Raw genomic sequence first — 15715 nt, 5'->3', positions numbered from 1 at the left:
CAGGACTTCCCTGGTGGTCCAGTGGCTGAGACTCTGCATTCCCCAATGCAGGGGGCCTGGTTCCATCACTGGTCAGGGAACTAGATCCCACGTGCCTCAACTAAAGATTCCACATGCCACAACTGAGACCCAGCGCAGCCAAATAAATAAATACAACAACAACAACAAAAATTAAAGTACCCTGTTACCCAGCAAATCCCCTTTCTCAGTATCTATCCTTGGTCACATGAGTGACAAGCAGGCATGTCTGGCCATGTTTACTGCGACAGCATTTGTATCAGTAGGGGATTTGGAAATAACTTCAATGGCCATCAATTAGGCTAAATTAAACAACTGTTTGTGTGTGTGCTAAGTCGCTTCAGTCATGTCCAACTCTTTGCAACCCCACAGACTGTAGCCCACCAGGCTCCTCTGTCCATGGGATTCTCCAGGCAAGAATACTGGAGTGGGTTGCCATTCCCTTCTCCAGAGGATCTTCTCCACCCAGGGATCAAACCCACATCTCTTATGTCTTCCCCATTGGCAGGGAGGTTCTTTACCACTAGCGCCACCTGGGAAACCCACAAACAACAGTTTAGCCTTCTAAGGAAGGTTATGCAGGAGGTAAAATCAGTAAGACCTATCCACAGTGACAGAGAGCTATCACCAAGATGTAAGGGGGGTGGGGGGAGCACAATACTACTTGCAGCGCACTTTTTTTTTTAGTTCTACAGGTATAATTGCAAGTATGTTAAGCATCTGAGAACACCAACAAACTCGTAACAGTGGTTAACCTCTAGGGAAGGACTGGGATTACAAGTGGTTGTTAAGGAAGATTTGGTTTTGCTCTGGAAGGTTTGCATTTTTTTTCCTACAGAGAATGTGTTCATGTACTACTTGTGTAATGAAAATTGCATTTCACCATGTGATTTTTTAAAAAGAAGCCGACCTTGTTCCGTACATCTCAGTCCTATGTTTGGGGGCAATTTCTAACTGAATCTGCCATACAACTCCCTAGGAGGCTGAAAGCAGAGTGGTGCAAAGCAGTGGGCTTTGCAACACAGATCTTTAAGTATTAGGATCCCAGCTCTGTGACTCTGTGGATGGTTCAATTTATACGCCAGTTCAGGGAAGAGACAAGAAAAAAACGAGAAAGGCATGTCAGAGGGCTTCTGGGTAATATAAAGGGATGTCCTAGGAAAGATTTCAGTTGTTCGAGTTGAGCATTCCAGCTGTTCAACATCACACACACTCACACACACACACACAGACTCGCCCATAATGGCAGCTCTCACCCAACCACACGTAATCCACACCAGGGCCCCTAGCCAACCAGCTGTGCTTCAGACCCTTCCATCTGGGAATCAGGATTTTTAACATCAATTCCGATCCCATGGGTTCATGAGAAGGAAGAAGCTGACCACCACATCAGACAAGTTCCAAAATCTCATTTACTCCTGGGGGCCACCTAATCACACAAAACACCGATCTTTTAAACACACACACACACTCTCCACCTCTTCAAAACGCCATGTGAAAAGCCCATAGAAACACAAAAGTCTATTATTAAGGACCCAGGGTCACCAAAACTAGCCTAGGCTCTTAGAAATCAGAGTTGTGGTCCTTCTGGTAGGGGTGAGGATTCACTCAAAAAGGTCACAGGAACACTTCGGAGGTGACAGAAAGGTTCTGTCTCGGGATGCATTTGTCAAAACTGATCAAACGGCACCGTTCAGATCTGAGCATTCCACTGTATGCAAATTACACCTCAATTTAAAAAGAAAACTACCCCAGCACCGGTTCTCCCTGGCTGCAGCAGTACTTCGAGCTGTCCTATGAGATATCTGAAATCTCTGTTGTGCTATGTAAAGTGCACAAGTACCATGGTGACAGTCGCCATAAAAATAGATAACAAGATTAAAATGGATAGAGGACACAGGAATTTAAGAGCGGCACACCAGGAGCAATTCGTGTTCGGCTGAAGAAGAAAAATAGAAAGAGGACAGGGAGGTTTTCATTCCTCCCCCACCACCACCAAGTCCCCCGCCCCCTTGCACTTTGAAAAACAGCCACCCCGTGTGGTTGTTTTTACTAAGAGAGTTTTATGGCTTCCTAATACTCAAAGGACAAAAACGGCTGAGAGCTGTTATTTCTTATCGTGTTTTTGCCTTAAAAAAAAAAAAAAAATCTGATAGCCTAAGTTTTTCCCATACTCACTGTTATGTGGCCCAGGGAACTGATTCCGAGCAACTCAACAAGCACAGTCGATGTGCCATATACTGTGTGAGATCCAAATGATGCTGAGATAAAGGCGGCCTGAGCCCTTCATCATCAAAGGCACAAAGATTTCCCACTTTAGTTCTCAATTATAGAGTTCTGTCTGTACTTTTTACATACACCTAAAACTGACGCCCCCTAGGTAAGCACCCCGAAATTGCTCCACATGAAGAAAGCACTTTCGGGCAGCTCAAAGGTAAAGCATTTGCCTGCCAATGCAGGAGACACAGGTTCAATCCCCGGTCCCGGAGGATTCCACATGCCTGGGAGCAACTAAGCCCATGCACCACAACTACAGAGCCTGTGCTCTAGGGCCTGGGAGCCGCAACTGCTGAAGCCCCTGAACCACAGAGCCCATGCTCTGCAACAAAAGAAGCCGCTGCGATGAGAAGCCCGCGAACCTCGACTGGAGAGCACCCCTTCTCGTCTCAACAAGGGAAAAGCCTGCACAGCCACAAGGACCCAGTCCAGCCAAAAAATTAAAAAAAAAAAAAACAAAAAACACTTTCTTGCCTAATACTGATTCTTTCAAATGCCAAAAGGCCGGCATGAATGGCCTGGTGACATAAATCTTGCATTCTTCTCCAAAAGATGAGATAAACCTCTATTCTCCTTGCGGAATTTCTGAGAAACATTTGCTATGTGAGTTAGCCCTGACAGTGCTCCCAACAAAAGAAGGAATCCAAAAATATCAGCAAGAAAATCTAAAATGTTGAACCAGAGTGGATTCTAAATAAACCACATATTTGAGTAAAATTTAGGCAAAATCAAACTTCCACACGGAAGCAACAAATAATAAAAATGTGAAAACAAAAACATTTTTATTCAAATCACACATTTACTAACATAAAATAACATTAACATATGCATTTCTGGAAAATCCCACCCAAAAGTGTCTTTATCTGTTCCTTGTCGTCACTGTCACTAGATCCACAGAGCAGCCACAGTTCAGATTCCTCCCTGGTGTCAGGATGGCATTTAATGTGCTGAGGGTCTCCCAGGTGACCCAGATGGTAAAGAATCAGCCTGCAATGCAGGTGACCTGGGTTCGAGGTTTGACCTCTGGGTCCAGAAGATCCCCAGGAGAAGGAAATGGCAACCCACTCCAGTATTCTTCCTTGGAGAATTCCCATGGACAGAAGAGCCTGGCAGACTATAGTCCACGGGGTCACAAAGAGTTGGATACGACTGAGTGACTGAGCTCAGTAACAACAATAACCTGGTAATAGAAACCTGCCTGGAAAACATGAGGAAGGAGGTAGTCAAGGACACTTTCAGGTCCTCCACAGCCAAGCAGAGGACCCCAGGAGTCAATTAAAGGTCCCCAGCTTGATTCATTCATTATACTGAATACAAATGCCCAATAAACACGATAGTCTTCCAAATGTCAGCCTGCTTTGTTTATCGTTATTTGCCATCTCCACTCCACCTCTGACTTCTTGCTTTTCCTAAAGACAAAATTCAATTTTCGGCAGTCCTGGCCACAAACTGACTCCTGAGCCACCACTGAATAGTTCTCTTCCTCCTTTCTAAAATGACCCCAGCAGATTTCTTGAAAATGTTGGGACCCACTTATTAACATTTTCTAAAAAGCTTACAATGATGATGTTGACCCTAGTACTGTACAATTAGAGGTATATCCCATATTTCACATTATCTTTCAGCTGTGACAGGTCGCACAATAACCCAAGAATTGGAAAGGACTTTGGAAGCCAGCCTAATTCTTGTTCTCTTCGACGGCACCCTTAATCCACAGCATTCAGCCCACGCTGAATACCTTCAATGATGGGGAGCTCACTATTCCATGGGAAGACATTTCCACTGTTGGTCAGACCTGCCAGCTAGAAAATTCCTTTTCCAGGATTCCTCTGGTGGTCCAGTGGCTAAGACTCCACACTCCCAGTGCAAGGGTTTCATCCCCTGGTCAGGGAACTAGATCCCACATGCTGCACCTAAGAGTTCAAATGTCGGAACTAAAGACCCCTCATGGCAACAAAGATCAAAGATTCTGTGTGCCACAACTGAGATCTGGCACAGCTAAATAAAAAAATCAAAATTAAAAAAAATTCCTTTTCTGACAGAACTGAAATCTGGTCTCCTAGTCTTTATGGTTTAAAGGAACCTTAAAGCTCATCCTCTTCCATGTAATCATTCAACAGGTAAGGAATCATGTTAAGCAATCATTCTACAGAGGAAGAATCTGAAGCTAGAGAGGATAAAGTAATTGTTCCATCCACTGGTCATATTCTAACACCAGGAGCAGAGATGAAAAAGTCAATAACTGTGAAAACATCTGAAAGCACTACTGGGTGCCCACGCCCCTGAGCATACTCCTGTCATTCCTAATCCCACAGCATCCCAGGCCCCTTCCTGTGGGTGACGTCTTCTCTGTTCGTGTTTTTTTTAAATCATAGCCCCACAGTGGTCCAAATGGCACAAGACCAGCAGAGGCCATCAACACCAGATCCTGGGATTGGACTGATAAATTTCTGATCTAGTTATTAATGGGATTTGAATTCTAAAATAGGGCTTGCCCAGTGGCTCAGATGGTAAAGAATCTTGCCTGCCAAGGCAGCAGACCAGGGTTCGATTCCTGGGTTGGGAAGATCCCCTGGAGAAGGGAATGGCTACCCACTCCAGTATTCTTGCCTGGAGAATTCCATGGATAGAGGAGCCTTGCAGGCTACAGTCCATGGGGTCTCAAAGAGTCAGATGTGACTGAGCAATTAACATTAACTTCTAAAAAAACCTCATGTCACTCAGGGCTCCCATTCAACTTGTGAACAACAGAACAATCTCAAACTTTTTCCCACATGATCTGTCCCCTCCTTGGCACCTGGAGGACCACTGGGGCTACACTGTGCTTGTCTGTTTGACTACTGGTCTCCCGCTTTCAATCAGATCATCAAATTCAGGTCAGAGACTGAGTCTTCTTTTGTGTCTCCAGTCAGTGCTTGACACATAGCAGGTAAATAACTCAAGATTAGTCACTGAATGAATCATCTACCTTTACCCCATCCTGTCCCTGAATGATAAAATGTTTTTTAAAAATAGTGTTCAGGAGAGTGAAGAGACAAACCACAGGCTGGGAGAAAATATTTGCAAAAGACACACTGATAAAGGACTATTATCCATAGCATACAAAGAACTCTTAAAACTCAACAGTAAGAAAGCAAACATTTTAAAAAGTGAGCCAAAAACTTTAACAGATACCTCACCAAAGAAGACATACAGACAACCAAAAAAGCACATGAAAAGATGTGATCACAAGTCATTAGGGAAATGCAAATTAAAATTATACCACTACCCACCGATGAGAATGGCCAAAATCCAATAACTGACCACGCCAAATGCTGGTGAGGATACAGAGCAACAGGAACTCTCATTTATTGCTGGTGGGAATGCAAAGTGGTGCAGCCACTTTGGAAAACATTTTGGTGGTTTCTTCCAAAACTGAACACTCTCTTACCATACGATACAGCAGTTGCATTCCTTGGTATTTATCCAAAGGAGCTGAAAAATTACATCCACATAAAAACCTGCACACAGATGTTTACAGCGGCTTCATTCATAATGACTGCCCATACTTGGAAGCAACCAAGGTGAACGGATAAATACACTGTGCTACATCCAGATAATGGGATCCTATTCAGTGCTATTTATGCCTTGGAGAAGGAAATGGCAACCCACTCCAGTGTTCTTGCCTGGAGAATCCCAGGGACGGGGAAGCCTGGTGGGCTGCCGTCTATGGGGTCGCACAGAGTCGGACACGACTGAAGCGATTTAGCAGTAGCATTCAGTGCTAAAAAGAAATGCTGAAAAGAATTATACTACCAAGCCAGGAAAGGACATGGAGGAAGATTAGATGCATATTATCGAGTGACATAAGCCAATCTGAAAAGACAGCACGCTGTACAATTCCGATCATATAACATTCTAGAAAAAGCAAAACTGTGGAGCCAGTAAAAATAAAAGGGGCTACCTGGAGTTAGGGAGAGGGATGGATGAATAGGCAGAGCACAGAGGATTTTAGGGCAGTGAAAATACTCTATGTGATACTGTAACAGTGGATACATTTGTCCGAAATCGGAATATCCTAATATAAACTATGGATTTTGGGTGATTAGTAATTGTCAGCATAGGTTCATCAGTTACAACAAATGTACCATCTGATAGGGGATGCCGATGGCTGGAGAGGCTGTGCATGCGAGGGGCAGGGAGAATGTGGGAAATTTCTGTATCTTCCTCTCCATTTCGCTGTGAATATAAAACTGCTCAAGAAAATGAAGTATATTTTTAAAAAATATATGGTAGTGTTTTTCCCACTGTGACATACATACATGCTATAAAAAATATAAATAGCAAACTTAAAACGTTAAAAAAAAGTCACTCAACTTGTCTATCTAGAAGTAACCAATATTAGTATTTTGATATTAGAATTATTGGAATATTTCCTTCCAGTCATTTTCTACGCACTTTTTTAATTTTAAGATTTGAAATCATAGGGGCTTCCTGGGTGGCTCAGTGGCAAAGAATCCACCTGCCAATGCAGGAAACACAGGTTCGATCCCTGATCCGGGAGGATCCCACATGCCTTGCAGCAACTAAACCCGTGTGCCACAACTATTAAGCCCACGTGCTGCACCTGCTGAAGCCTGCGTGCCCTAGAGCCCATGCTACACAAGAAGCCACCACAATGAGAAGCCCGCACGCCACAGCGAGAGGAGCCCCCGCTCGTCGCAATGAGAGAAAAGCCCACGGGCAGCAACAAAGACCCAGCACACCCAGAATAAATACAACTATTTTCAAAAACTTAAACAGATTTGAAATCATACTGTAGATGCTCCTTAACTTTTCGCAGAAACCTCTGCCCATGTTATTTTAAAATATTCCTAACCATGATATCAATGGCATAATATTCCACTATGAAGACACACCCATCAGAATCACTTATGGATTACTTCCTGCCCAGTTACACTACTGGACATTTACGTTGTTTCCAATTTTTCATTACAGTTTAAGAAAAAAAAAAAAACAACAACTCTAAATAATCTCTGTGTACAAAGCATCCTGTACACCTGCAATGTGGTCTCCAGGAGGGGGATTATCTTACCAGAATGTATAAGTATTACAATTCAAATTTTAAAAACTAAATCAGGCTTTACATTTATCCCTCACGGAATTTCTTTTCTAAATTTGAGCCCTCATTCTGTATATCTCTGAATCTTGGTCTATCTACTAAATAAGCAATTCCTCCCACCTCTACACTGTCAACAATGTTGACAAACACACCTTCTGTATCTTCACCCACAAGGATGGAAAAAAAATGTTGAACAGCTCAACGCCAAGAATAGAACCCTATGGCACTCATTTCTGGACCCCTTTCCAGGCTGACTCAGAGCCACTAATTAACAGTTTTTGCATACAACTGTCAAATTAAATTAATACCACCACCCAGCCCACATTCCACCACTTATTTAATATGGACCATCCTACCTAAAGAAACTGATAAATACTTGCATGGCTTCTCTGATGTAGTAACCAAACCGTTATATAAAACAGGAAATGGGGGACTTCCCTGGTGGCCCAGTGGTTAAGAATCCACCTTCCGACGCAGGGAATTTGGGTTCCAACCTTGCTCGGGGAGCTAAGATCCCACGTGCCGTAACTACAGAAGCCCTCGCACTGCAACTGCTGAGCCCACGGCCGTTCTGGAGCCCACACAATGCAATAAAAGACTCCGTGTTGCAACTGAGATCTAACGTGGCCAGTAAATAAATAAAATGAAGATATAAAGTGAAAGAGGGGCACTGGACACTTATTTTTAAAAAAGCAGGAAATGGGTTTTAATTTGATATGGTTCGGCTGACTTCTGGTTATCCTTGCATCCTATGGTGACATATTTTTAAGCAATTTGGTAAAAAGTATGTCAGTTTTGACTTTTTTTTTTTAACAAAGACTGCATTTTAGGGGCTTCCCTGGTGGCTCAGCGGTAAAGAATCCACCTGCTAATGCAGGAGACACGGGTTCAATCCCTGGGTCTGGAAGATCCCACATGGGGCGGAGCAGCTAAGCCCATGCACCACAGCTACTGAACCTGTGCTCTAGAGCCTGGGAGCCTCGACTGCTGAGACCACACGCGGCAACTACCGAAGCCCACTCTTCCTACAGCTCTCGCTCCCCAACAAGAGAAGCCACCACAGTGAGAAGCCTGAGCACCACAACTAGAGATGGCCCCCGCTCACTGAAACTAGAGAAAAGCCCACACAGCAACAAAGACTCAATGCAGTCCTCAATAAATAAATAAATTTTTTAAAAAAAACTGTATTTTAAAATAGTCAAGCCGCACATCTGTAAAAAGCAGAGTGGTTCTTGTTCAGTCCCTGTCACCTGCAGCTTCCCCCAGGGAAGGACTATCAATCATGGGTGGTTATGGACCCACTAGTTTTCTAGGAATCATTTGCATTCATACCTGGTCTTGAACCAATTATTACAGGGTCATTATGCATCCTGGGTTATCAGTCTCTGGATCCCGGAAGCCCACCTCCGAGACCATCCTAGGAAGGATTTAAGAGAAGAAATGACACCGTCTCCTCACCACTCCTTTATTATTCACTCACAGAACCAAAGCTCCTGAGAACCTAATGTCAAATGGCACTTGGCAATTGTGACTCACATCTCACCAAATTATTACCTCAACATGGTTCCCAGAAAGGACGTGCCAGGAGTCACCATCTAACCAGGCCAGCCAGAAGTGGAAAGGCGGAGGACTGAGAGATCCTGGGGGTCACTAGAAACCGGCCTCACCAGAGAATATAGTCCAAGGCCATCTCTGATTAGTACCATTCCAATCATCAGGAAAATATTTCAAAGTGCCAGCCGGCAGCAACTCAGAAAAGACTACTGACAAGCCTCAAACAAGTCATCTGCACACAAAGCTCTCAAATTCAGTGTCACACTCCTACCTGAACCCTCCGACAGCGATCCTAAATTCCCTCCTTGGCCTCTGCGTCTCTTGGAAACTCAGATCACAAACCCAAAGGCCTGCAGAGCTGAGCAGGGAACTGACATCAACTGGATTAAAGCAGCGGAGAGCAGGGAAACCCAAATGTCTGTCGGCCCACCCCGCCAGGGTGGTGCTGTCTCCCATCTCCAGGGGCCAGCCACCACTCAGTTGCACAGGCTGGCCTGATCTGACTTTTTACGAGAGTTCCAACTTCAGAGGTTTTTCTGGACTGCTCCTGATTTTTGAAAACCTTTGTGTGGCAGAAAACCTCCCAGGGACAATCCCAGTCTGCAAACTGAACACATTCTTCAGGCCTCCTGTTTACAACCCCTCCACTACCCTTTGATCCTAACCAACCTTTCCAGTCTGACTGCTCCCTCCTCTCTCACAAGGACCTCTTCTGCACACTGTATACACCCCTAACCCCTGGCCATGGGCCCCCACCTGCGCAGCATCATAGTGATAAACCCCCCACCTGTGAGGCACCATGAGACACCACAAAGGAATCACCCCAGACTTCCTTCCCAATTTCAGAAGTTTTTTCCAAGTCACACAAGCATAGCTCCTTCCCTTGTACCCTGTGGCTACTTATTTTTCATCTTGGCATTTCATCACCTTGCCTTGCTCCTTAATCACAGGCGGACCTTATCTCTCATGGAGCTTGTAAACGTTCAGTCCCTTCCTCATGCTTCCTTCCACCTTCAGCACTAATCAGGGGTGCTCTGCACAGAAGCAGTTTACTCAATACTTCTTCGATGTGAAAATGCTCTTTAACTGTTTTCCTAACTATGGGTTATGATCCATTACAGACTCGTTAAGTTGACTTGGTGGAAGACAATAAACATTTGTAAATGAAAAACAATAGAAAAGAAAATAAAAATATCAGGATTGAGATTGACATGTACACACTGTGCTGTGCTGTGCTGAGTCGTGTCCAACTCTCTGCGACCCCGTGGACTGTAGCCCACCAGGCTCCACTGTCCATGGGATTTCCCAGGCAAGAATACTGGAGTGGGTTGCCATTTCCTCCTCCAGGGAATCTTCCCAAGCCAGGGATCAAACTCGTGTTTCCTGTGTCTCCTACGTTGCATGCGTATTCTTTAGCCACTGAGCCATTAGGAACTAACAAGGAGCTACCATATAGCACAGGGACCTCTATGCAACACTGTAATGATCTATATGGGAAAAGGATCTAAAAAAGAGTGGATGTATGTATATGAATATCTGATTCACTCTGCTGTACACCTGAAACTAACACAACATTGTAAATCAACTATATTCCAATAAAAATTCATTAAATAAAAATATCAGAGGTGACTGCACCAAGCAAGAGAGGTAGTACTCATGAACTTAAATTAGGTTTTTACATACATGATTGGGTGTACTGGTTCATGATGTAAATCTTTTTTCTTAATGTAGGTCATGGTTGAAACAGTGTAGAAAACACTGTTCTGTAATCAGTAGATTAGTTCCACCAGTGCTCCATGCAACCTTTTTTTTTTTGATAGTCATATATTCCCTAAAAAGAAAAAAAATATCCGATGGCCACCTCTCCCCATATGAGCCAGTTTGCCCTGCTAATTCATTGATCCTGCATCTCAGAAGAAGAGGGAGACTAAGTAGCTGCAATTACATTGTCACTCATTCTGCAACTCTGTGCAATCATATCCTTCAAATTCACCAGCCCTGGGATGTTGCAAGTTGAAGCTTGGGGAATTTGTTCAGTAAATCACCCTTGCTCAGCCTTGCAACAGGAAAGCAGAGTTCAGAGCTCAGGAGAAGCACCCTCTGCAGACAGACAGGCGGGTGGCTGGCTTCCTGGGACCTGGCTAGGGCTCCGGTTAGCAGGAGGAACCTGTCCCTGGAAAAGGCACTATCCGAAATTAGGGTCCAAAATTTCCTCCTTCCTCTTTTAGATCATCTGGCTGTCCCCTCGTCTTGTTGCTCCCCCCATGCACACCTGCAGTGGGACACCAGGACTAGACTGAAGGTCTCTGTGGAGAGCAAAACTCAACATGTTTCAAAGTCCAGCAATTTATGTGCTTAGTGAATTCCATTCTAGTTCCCGCCATTCTCCACTCCCTCTCTCCCAGTTAGAAGAAAAGGTGTCCCATATTCCTTGGAGCCTCAACTGCTTTGCTAACTTCAGGTTCAGGACCAGGTGATGTCATCTGAATAGCAAGACAGAACAAAGCCTTCCAACTCAGACCCTAGATCCCCTCACCAACATCCTCTACTGCACCCCCCATGACCACGAAGACACTCATCAGAGTGCCTTCCGTCCCCCAGCTCCAGCAGCCCTTCCCACCCTATACACCCTGGTTTCCCACCAATCTCAGGGCTGCAGTTGCTAGCAGGACACCTATGTTTCAACTTCTTAGCAAACAAAAGAAACTTCTCGGCAGCCTGAGTATCAATTACTTCTCTCCAAAACATACATTTCCGATTTCTCCAGTTACCAAGCACAGCAGTTCCAAGGCCCTGGCGTGTAATCAATTTCCACAAAGAATTAATTGCATTCATCTCCTCCTTCACCCTGCCCCTGTCAACAGATTATTTAAACCATAATGCTTCTAAAACTCATCCACTTTTGCATTTCCAGTTATCCCAGTCCAAATCCTGGGCATTCCACAACTGTAACATCCTACTGATTTGTCTCCTAACATAACTTTTCAAAGGGCTTCCCTGGTGGCTCAGCAGCAGAGAATCCGCCTGCCAATGCTGGAGACTCGGGTTAACACGGGTTTGATCCCTGGGTCAGGAAGGTCCCCTGGAGGAGGAAACGGCAACCTACTCCAGTATCCCAGCCTGGAAAATCTCCTAGACCGAGGAGCCTGGAGGGCTACAGTCCACAGGATCCCAAAGAGTCAGGCTAAACAACATTATTTTTCAAAATCTTTCCAAAGACCCTCTCGTGACATCACTCTCTGGCTCCGAAACCTTGACTGTCTCCCCAGTACACACAGAGTAAAGTGCAATCCCTCAACCTGGCCTTCTAGGATGTTCACAACCTCAATCATCGTCCTTCCCCATCTTTACTCCTATTGCTCAAGAAACATCCCCTGGTCTGACCAAGGACATCTCCTGTCTCTCAGGAAAGTCATGTCCGTTTGCACCTTGTGGCCCACCTCAAGGGTCTCTGGGAAAACAGTTCTGTGATTCCTACCCTATTCCTTCTCTGAACTCCAACAGCACCTATTCTACACTTTGCAGCTTGACAGGTAATCGTGCCCTATCTGGATGCCTTACTTCCCATGCTTAAGTCTTTCTGTCTCCACCCAGAATGATAAACCCTGGAGGAAATCATCTCCTGTATCTTTTACATCCTCCTTACTGAATAGCTGTCTGAATCTCTTCTCCTCCCATATGCAATCCCTTTCTGACCTCTCACACCTGTTACGTCTTCCTCCCCTACCTCTGGCCTTTGCCAGAGTTATTTTCCATGTGCATAACGGATTTCATAACTTAGGACTCTAAGTCTAGTCCCAGCTCTGACCTTGCCTTTGACAGTCCCCCTGTCCCCCAGCATTTAGTCACTCAGGCAGTCAGAGTACATTAATTTGAACTTGAGCTCTCAAATCACTTCCACCTTTCCTTGGGTGCTGTCTGCCAGACAGCCTGGCATGGTGCTGAGAAGGCCTGCAGTCCCCCAAAGGTACCTGTGGAATTGAACTTAATTGCTGTTTTCTGGTGTTTCCAGTGTCCTGAGACCCGGAATCTCTGTTTACACAAAACCTTAGGAGGATGTCAAAAAGGCCTTGGATACCTGTTGATCACTCACTTGCAGGCAAAGTGCACCATATGGGGTGTAAAGAACGGATCGGTGGCCTGCAGGTAACCCCTGCACCTGGCTGCCTGACATATGGAGAACACTCGCCTGCGGGAAGCTCTCCAAAGTCACCGGGCATTGGCCAAGGCCGTCTGAAACCAAGAGGCAACGGAACCCCCTCGTCCCCTGGCAGGTGGGCGTCTTTAGATTTCTGAGTCCGTCCTAAAGTGAAGGCGCTGAGCTCCGAACTCCCAGGCAGGGAAGAAAACGCTGCCTTGGAAATTGTTTGCACATGACAAACTCCCCGTCCAGGCCCCCACCCGGGCACCCCCCAAGTCCACAGTGCCTGCGCCCGGGGCTGCCGGCGAGGACAGGCAGGGTGAAGGCGCGCAAAAGGAAGCAGGGGGGTGGACAGAAGAGTGGGGGCCAGCCCCCGAGGTGGAGGGTGTGTCGCGCCGCGCGTCCCAGAGCCCGGCACTCGCCCGCCCGGCCGCTCTGTGGAGCGGGCAGGAACGCGCGGGGCGCCGGAACGACTGGGCCGGCCGCCCAGCCGGAAAGGGTCAGGGAGGGGGCAGGTCACCCTCCGGCGGAGAGGCGACTCCGGACCGGCGCTCAAAGTTGGGGAGGGGATTCCTCGGCGAGCGTGATAAACAAGGCGGCGCACGCGAGGGAGGGAGGGCGCGCAGCCACCCCCCTCCCGGCCGGCGCGGCACTGCCGCAGCGCCCCCGCGCCCCGACCGGCGGCGCCCGCCTCCCTGCCCTCCGGCCCGGCCCCCGCGGGCGTGCAGAGCGTGGGAAGTTCCCGGGCCGCCCCCCGTCCCCAGGCTGCAACGCCGCGAGGTCCTCGCGCAGCTCACCTCGCCCCGCCACGAGTGGCGGCACGGGCCGGGCAGCTCCCCCTCGGACAGCTCAGCTCGGTTCGGGGCTGCGGCTGCCGCGGCCCCCGCCCGCCCGGCGAGGCCCACCGCCCCGCTCCGCTCCGCTGCGGCCGCCCGCCCGCCGAGGCTCCGTTCGCGCCCACCTGGCCGGCCTGCCCTCCCTCTCCGGGACACTGCGCTCACGTACGCGGCCGCGGCCACAACCCGGCCCGGATTCCCAGCCCGGGAAGGGAGCGGAGGCGCGCACCAGCCAGCGAGCGCCGGGCCAGGCTGGAGACACACCCCCTAGCCGCCCTCCCCGCGCGCGCCCCCCGTCCCCCGGCGCCGCGCGCGCCCGCCGCCCGCGCGCCTCTCGGCGGCCACACGCGCCCGCGCCGCCCCCGCCCCCACACTCCCGCCGCGCGCCCGGCGTGCACACCCCGGCCGCCAGTAGACAGTGGGCGCTCAATAAGTGCCCGAGCGACTCCTCGCGCACATGCGCACTTGAACCTGACCGAGTGGTGACGCCCCCGCTTCCCCCCACCACCACCCCCAAATCCGACCCGGCGGCTGCAGCTCCGAACCAAACTTGAGCGTTTGCCTGTTTTCACTTGAACCGCCAACCGAGCCAAAGTTTCTCGCTGTTGTTTTTCCAAGCCGAGCTCTGGGACCGGCTTCACCGAGACAGGCCGAACTCGCCCCAAGGCGGGAAAGGCCGCCAGCAGCCTCCGAGCGCCGCCGACGGACGCTGGGCGGGGGCAATGGAGACCCAGGCCGCGCAGCCCCGGCCCGCCGAGCGAGAACGAAAGGCCGGAGGGAGTGAGGGTTGCAACCAACCTTTCCATCTTCCTTTGCTTTAATGTTTTCTTCTCCATTTTATGACATTTTACTCGAGCTCACTCGTTTGTAGTTGTAAAGTGAGGCGTTATTTACTGTTTCTGGAATTAGCAGGAGAGAAAGTTAACTATTAGCTTTCAGCCCTTATGTAAACAATACCAGTTGCTTTTGGCACCGTTAGGCTCTGGCTTTTGTGTAATTTGTAACGAGGAGAATTGAAGCTGTTCCATTGTGTTGCTCTGTGTTTTTCAGAGATAAGACCAAGAGCCACAACGGTAGTGAAGGGCCCTAGTGCCTGTATGCGTGGGCATATAGATTCATATTCAAATAAATTTAAAGGATAGAAGAAACCAATCCCCTCCCCCCAAAAGTTTTTAAATATTTTTGGACTTACTTGTTGAGTTTGCAGTCAGTTCACCTTCAATTTGAAGTGTACTGTTTTTCTTGCAGTGAGACGGTGGGGAGTGTGCAGGAAAGGACTGCAGGCTTTGCAGTCAGACAAGCCTGGTTTGCAATCCTGATTTTACTGTCGAACTAGTTTTATGCTTTTCAGCAGGGTCTTTTCTCTATCTGAACCTCAGTTTCTTTATCTGTAAGATGAAATAAAAAACATGGGTACAGTGCCTAGGTCACACCAAAGAAACACATTTAAATATTCTTTCCCTTCCCTCATGGTCCACCATTTGTTAACATAAGAAAAATCTCCTTTAAAAAACTCCAAAGTCCCTAAAGGATATCAGTGCTCAACTAGGGGTGACTTTTGCCCCCAAGAGACATTTTGGCACTGTCTGGAAGTATTTTTGATCGTCACAACTGGGGGTAGTGGTGCTCCCAGCATCTAAACAGGTATAGGGCAATGCTACTGCTAAACGTCCTGGAAGGCACAGGATGGCCCCACACCACAAAAGAATTACCTGGTCTGAATTGTCAATAGTGACACTGTTGAAAAATCCTGCTATAGGCTAATTCGGCCATCAAACAATTCACCAA

The 15715-nt window shown here is 47.5% G+C and overlaps 1 protein-coding gene across 3 annotated transcripts in view; it reads right to left on the bottom strand.

Moving 5' to 3' along the window:
• The window catches only part of ZNF395 (zinc finger protein 395), a 48995-nt gene extending 33704 nt beyond the window's left edge, over positions 1-15291 (bottom strand). Inside the window, exons 1-2 of one of the 3 annotated variants that reach the window (XM_019965831.2) lie at positions 15120-15291; positions 14726-14826 (exon numbers count right to left, since the gene is read on the bottom strand). In XM_019965831.2, coding sequence (XP_019821390.2) covers positions 14726-14763 — 38 coding nt within the window. In that variant the 5' untranslated portion in view covers positions 14764-14826; positions 15120-15291. The other 2 variants (XM_070794416.1, XM_019965832.2) reach the window with 2 other exon arrangements.
• Positions 15292-15715: the final 424 nt, after the last annotated feature.

The sequence above is a fragment of the Bos indicus genome, chromosome 8, assembly GCF_029378745.1.
Source record: "Bos indicus isolate NIAB-ARS_2022 breed Sahiwal x Tharparkar chromosome 8, NIAB-ARS_B.indTharparkar_mat_pri_1.0, whole genome shotgun sequence".
NCBI classification, from domain to species: Eukaryota; Metazoa; Chordata; class Mammalia; order Artiodactyla; family Bovidae; genus Bos; species Bos indicus.
Note: the sequence above shows the minus strand (reverse complement) of the source record. Positions and strands in the feature narration are given on the sequence as shown.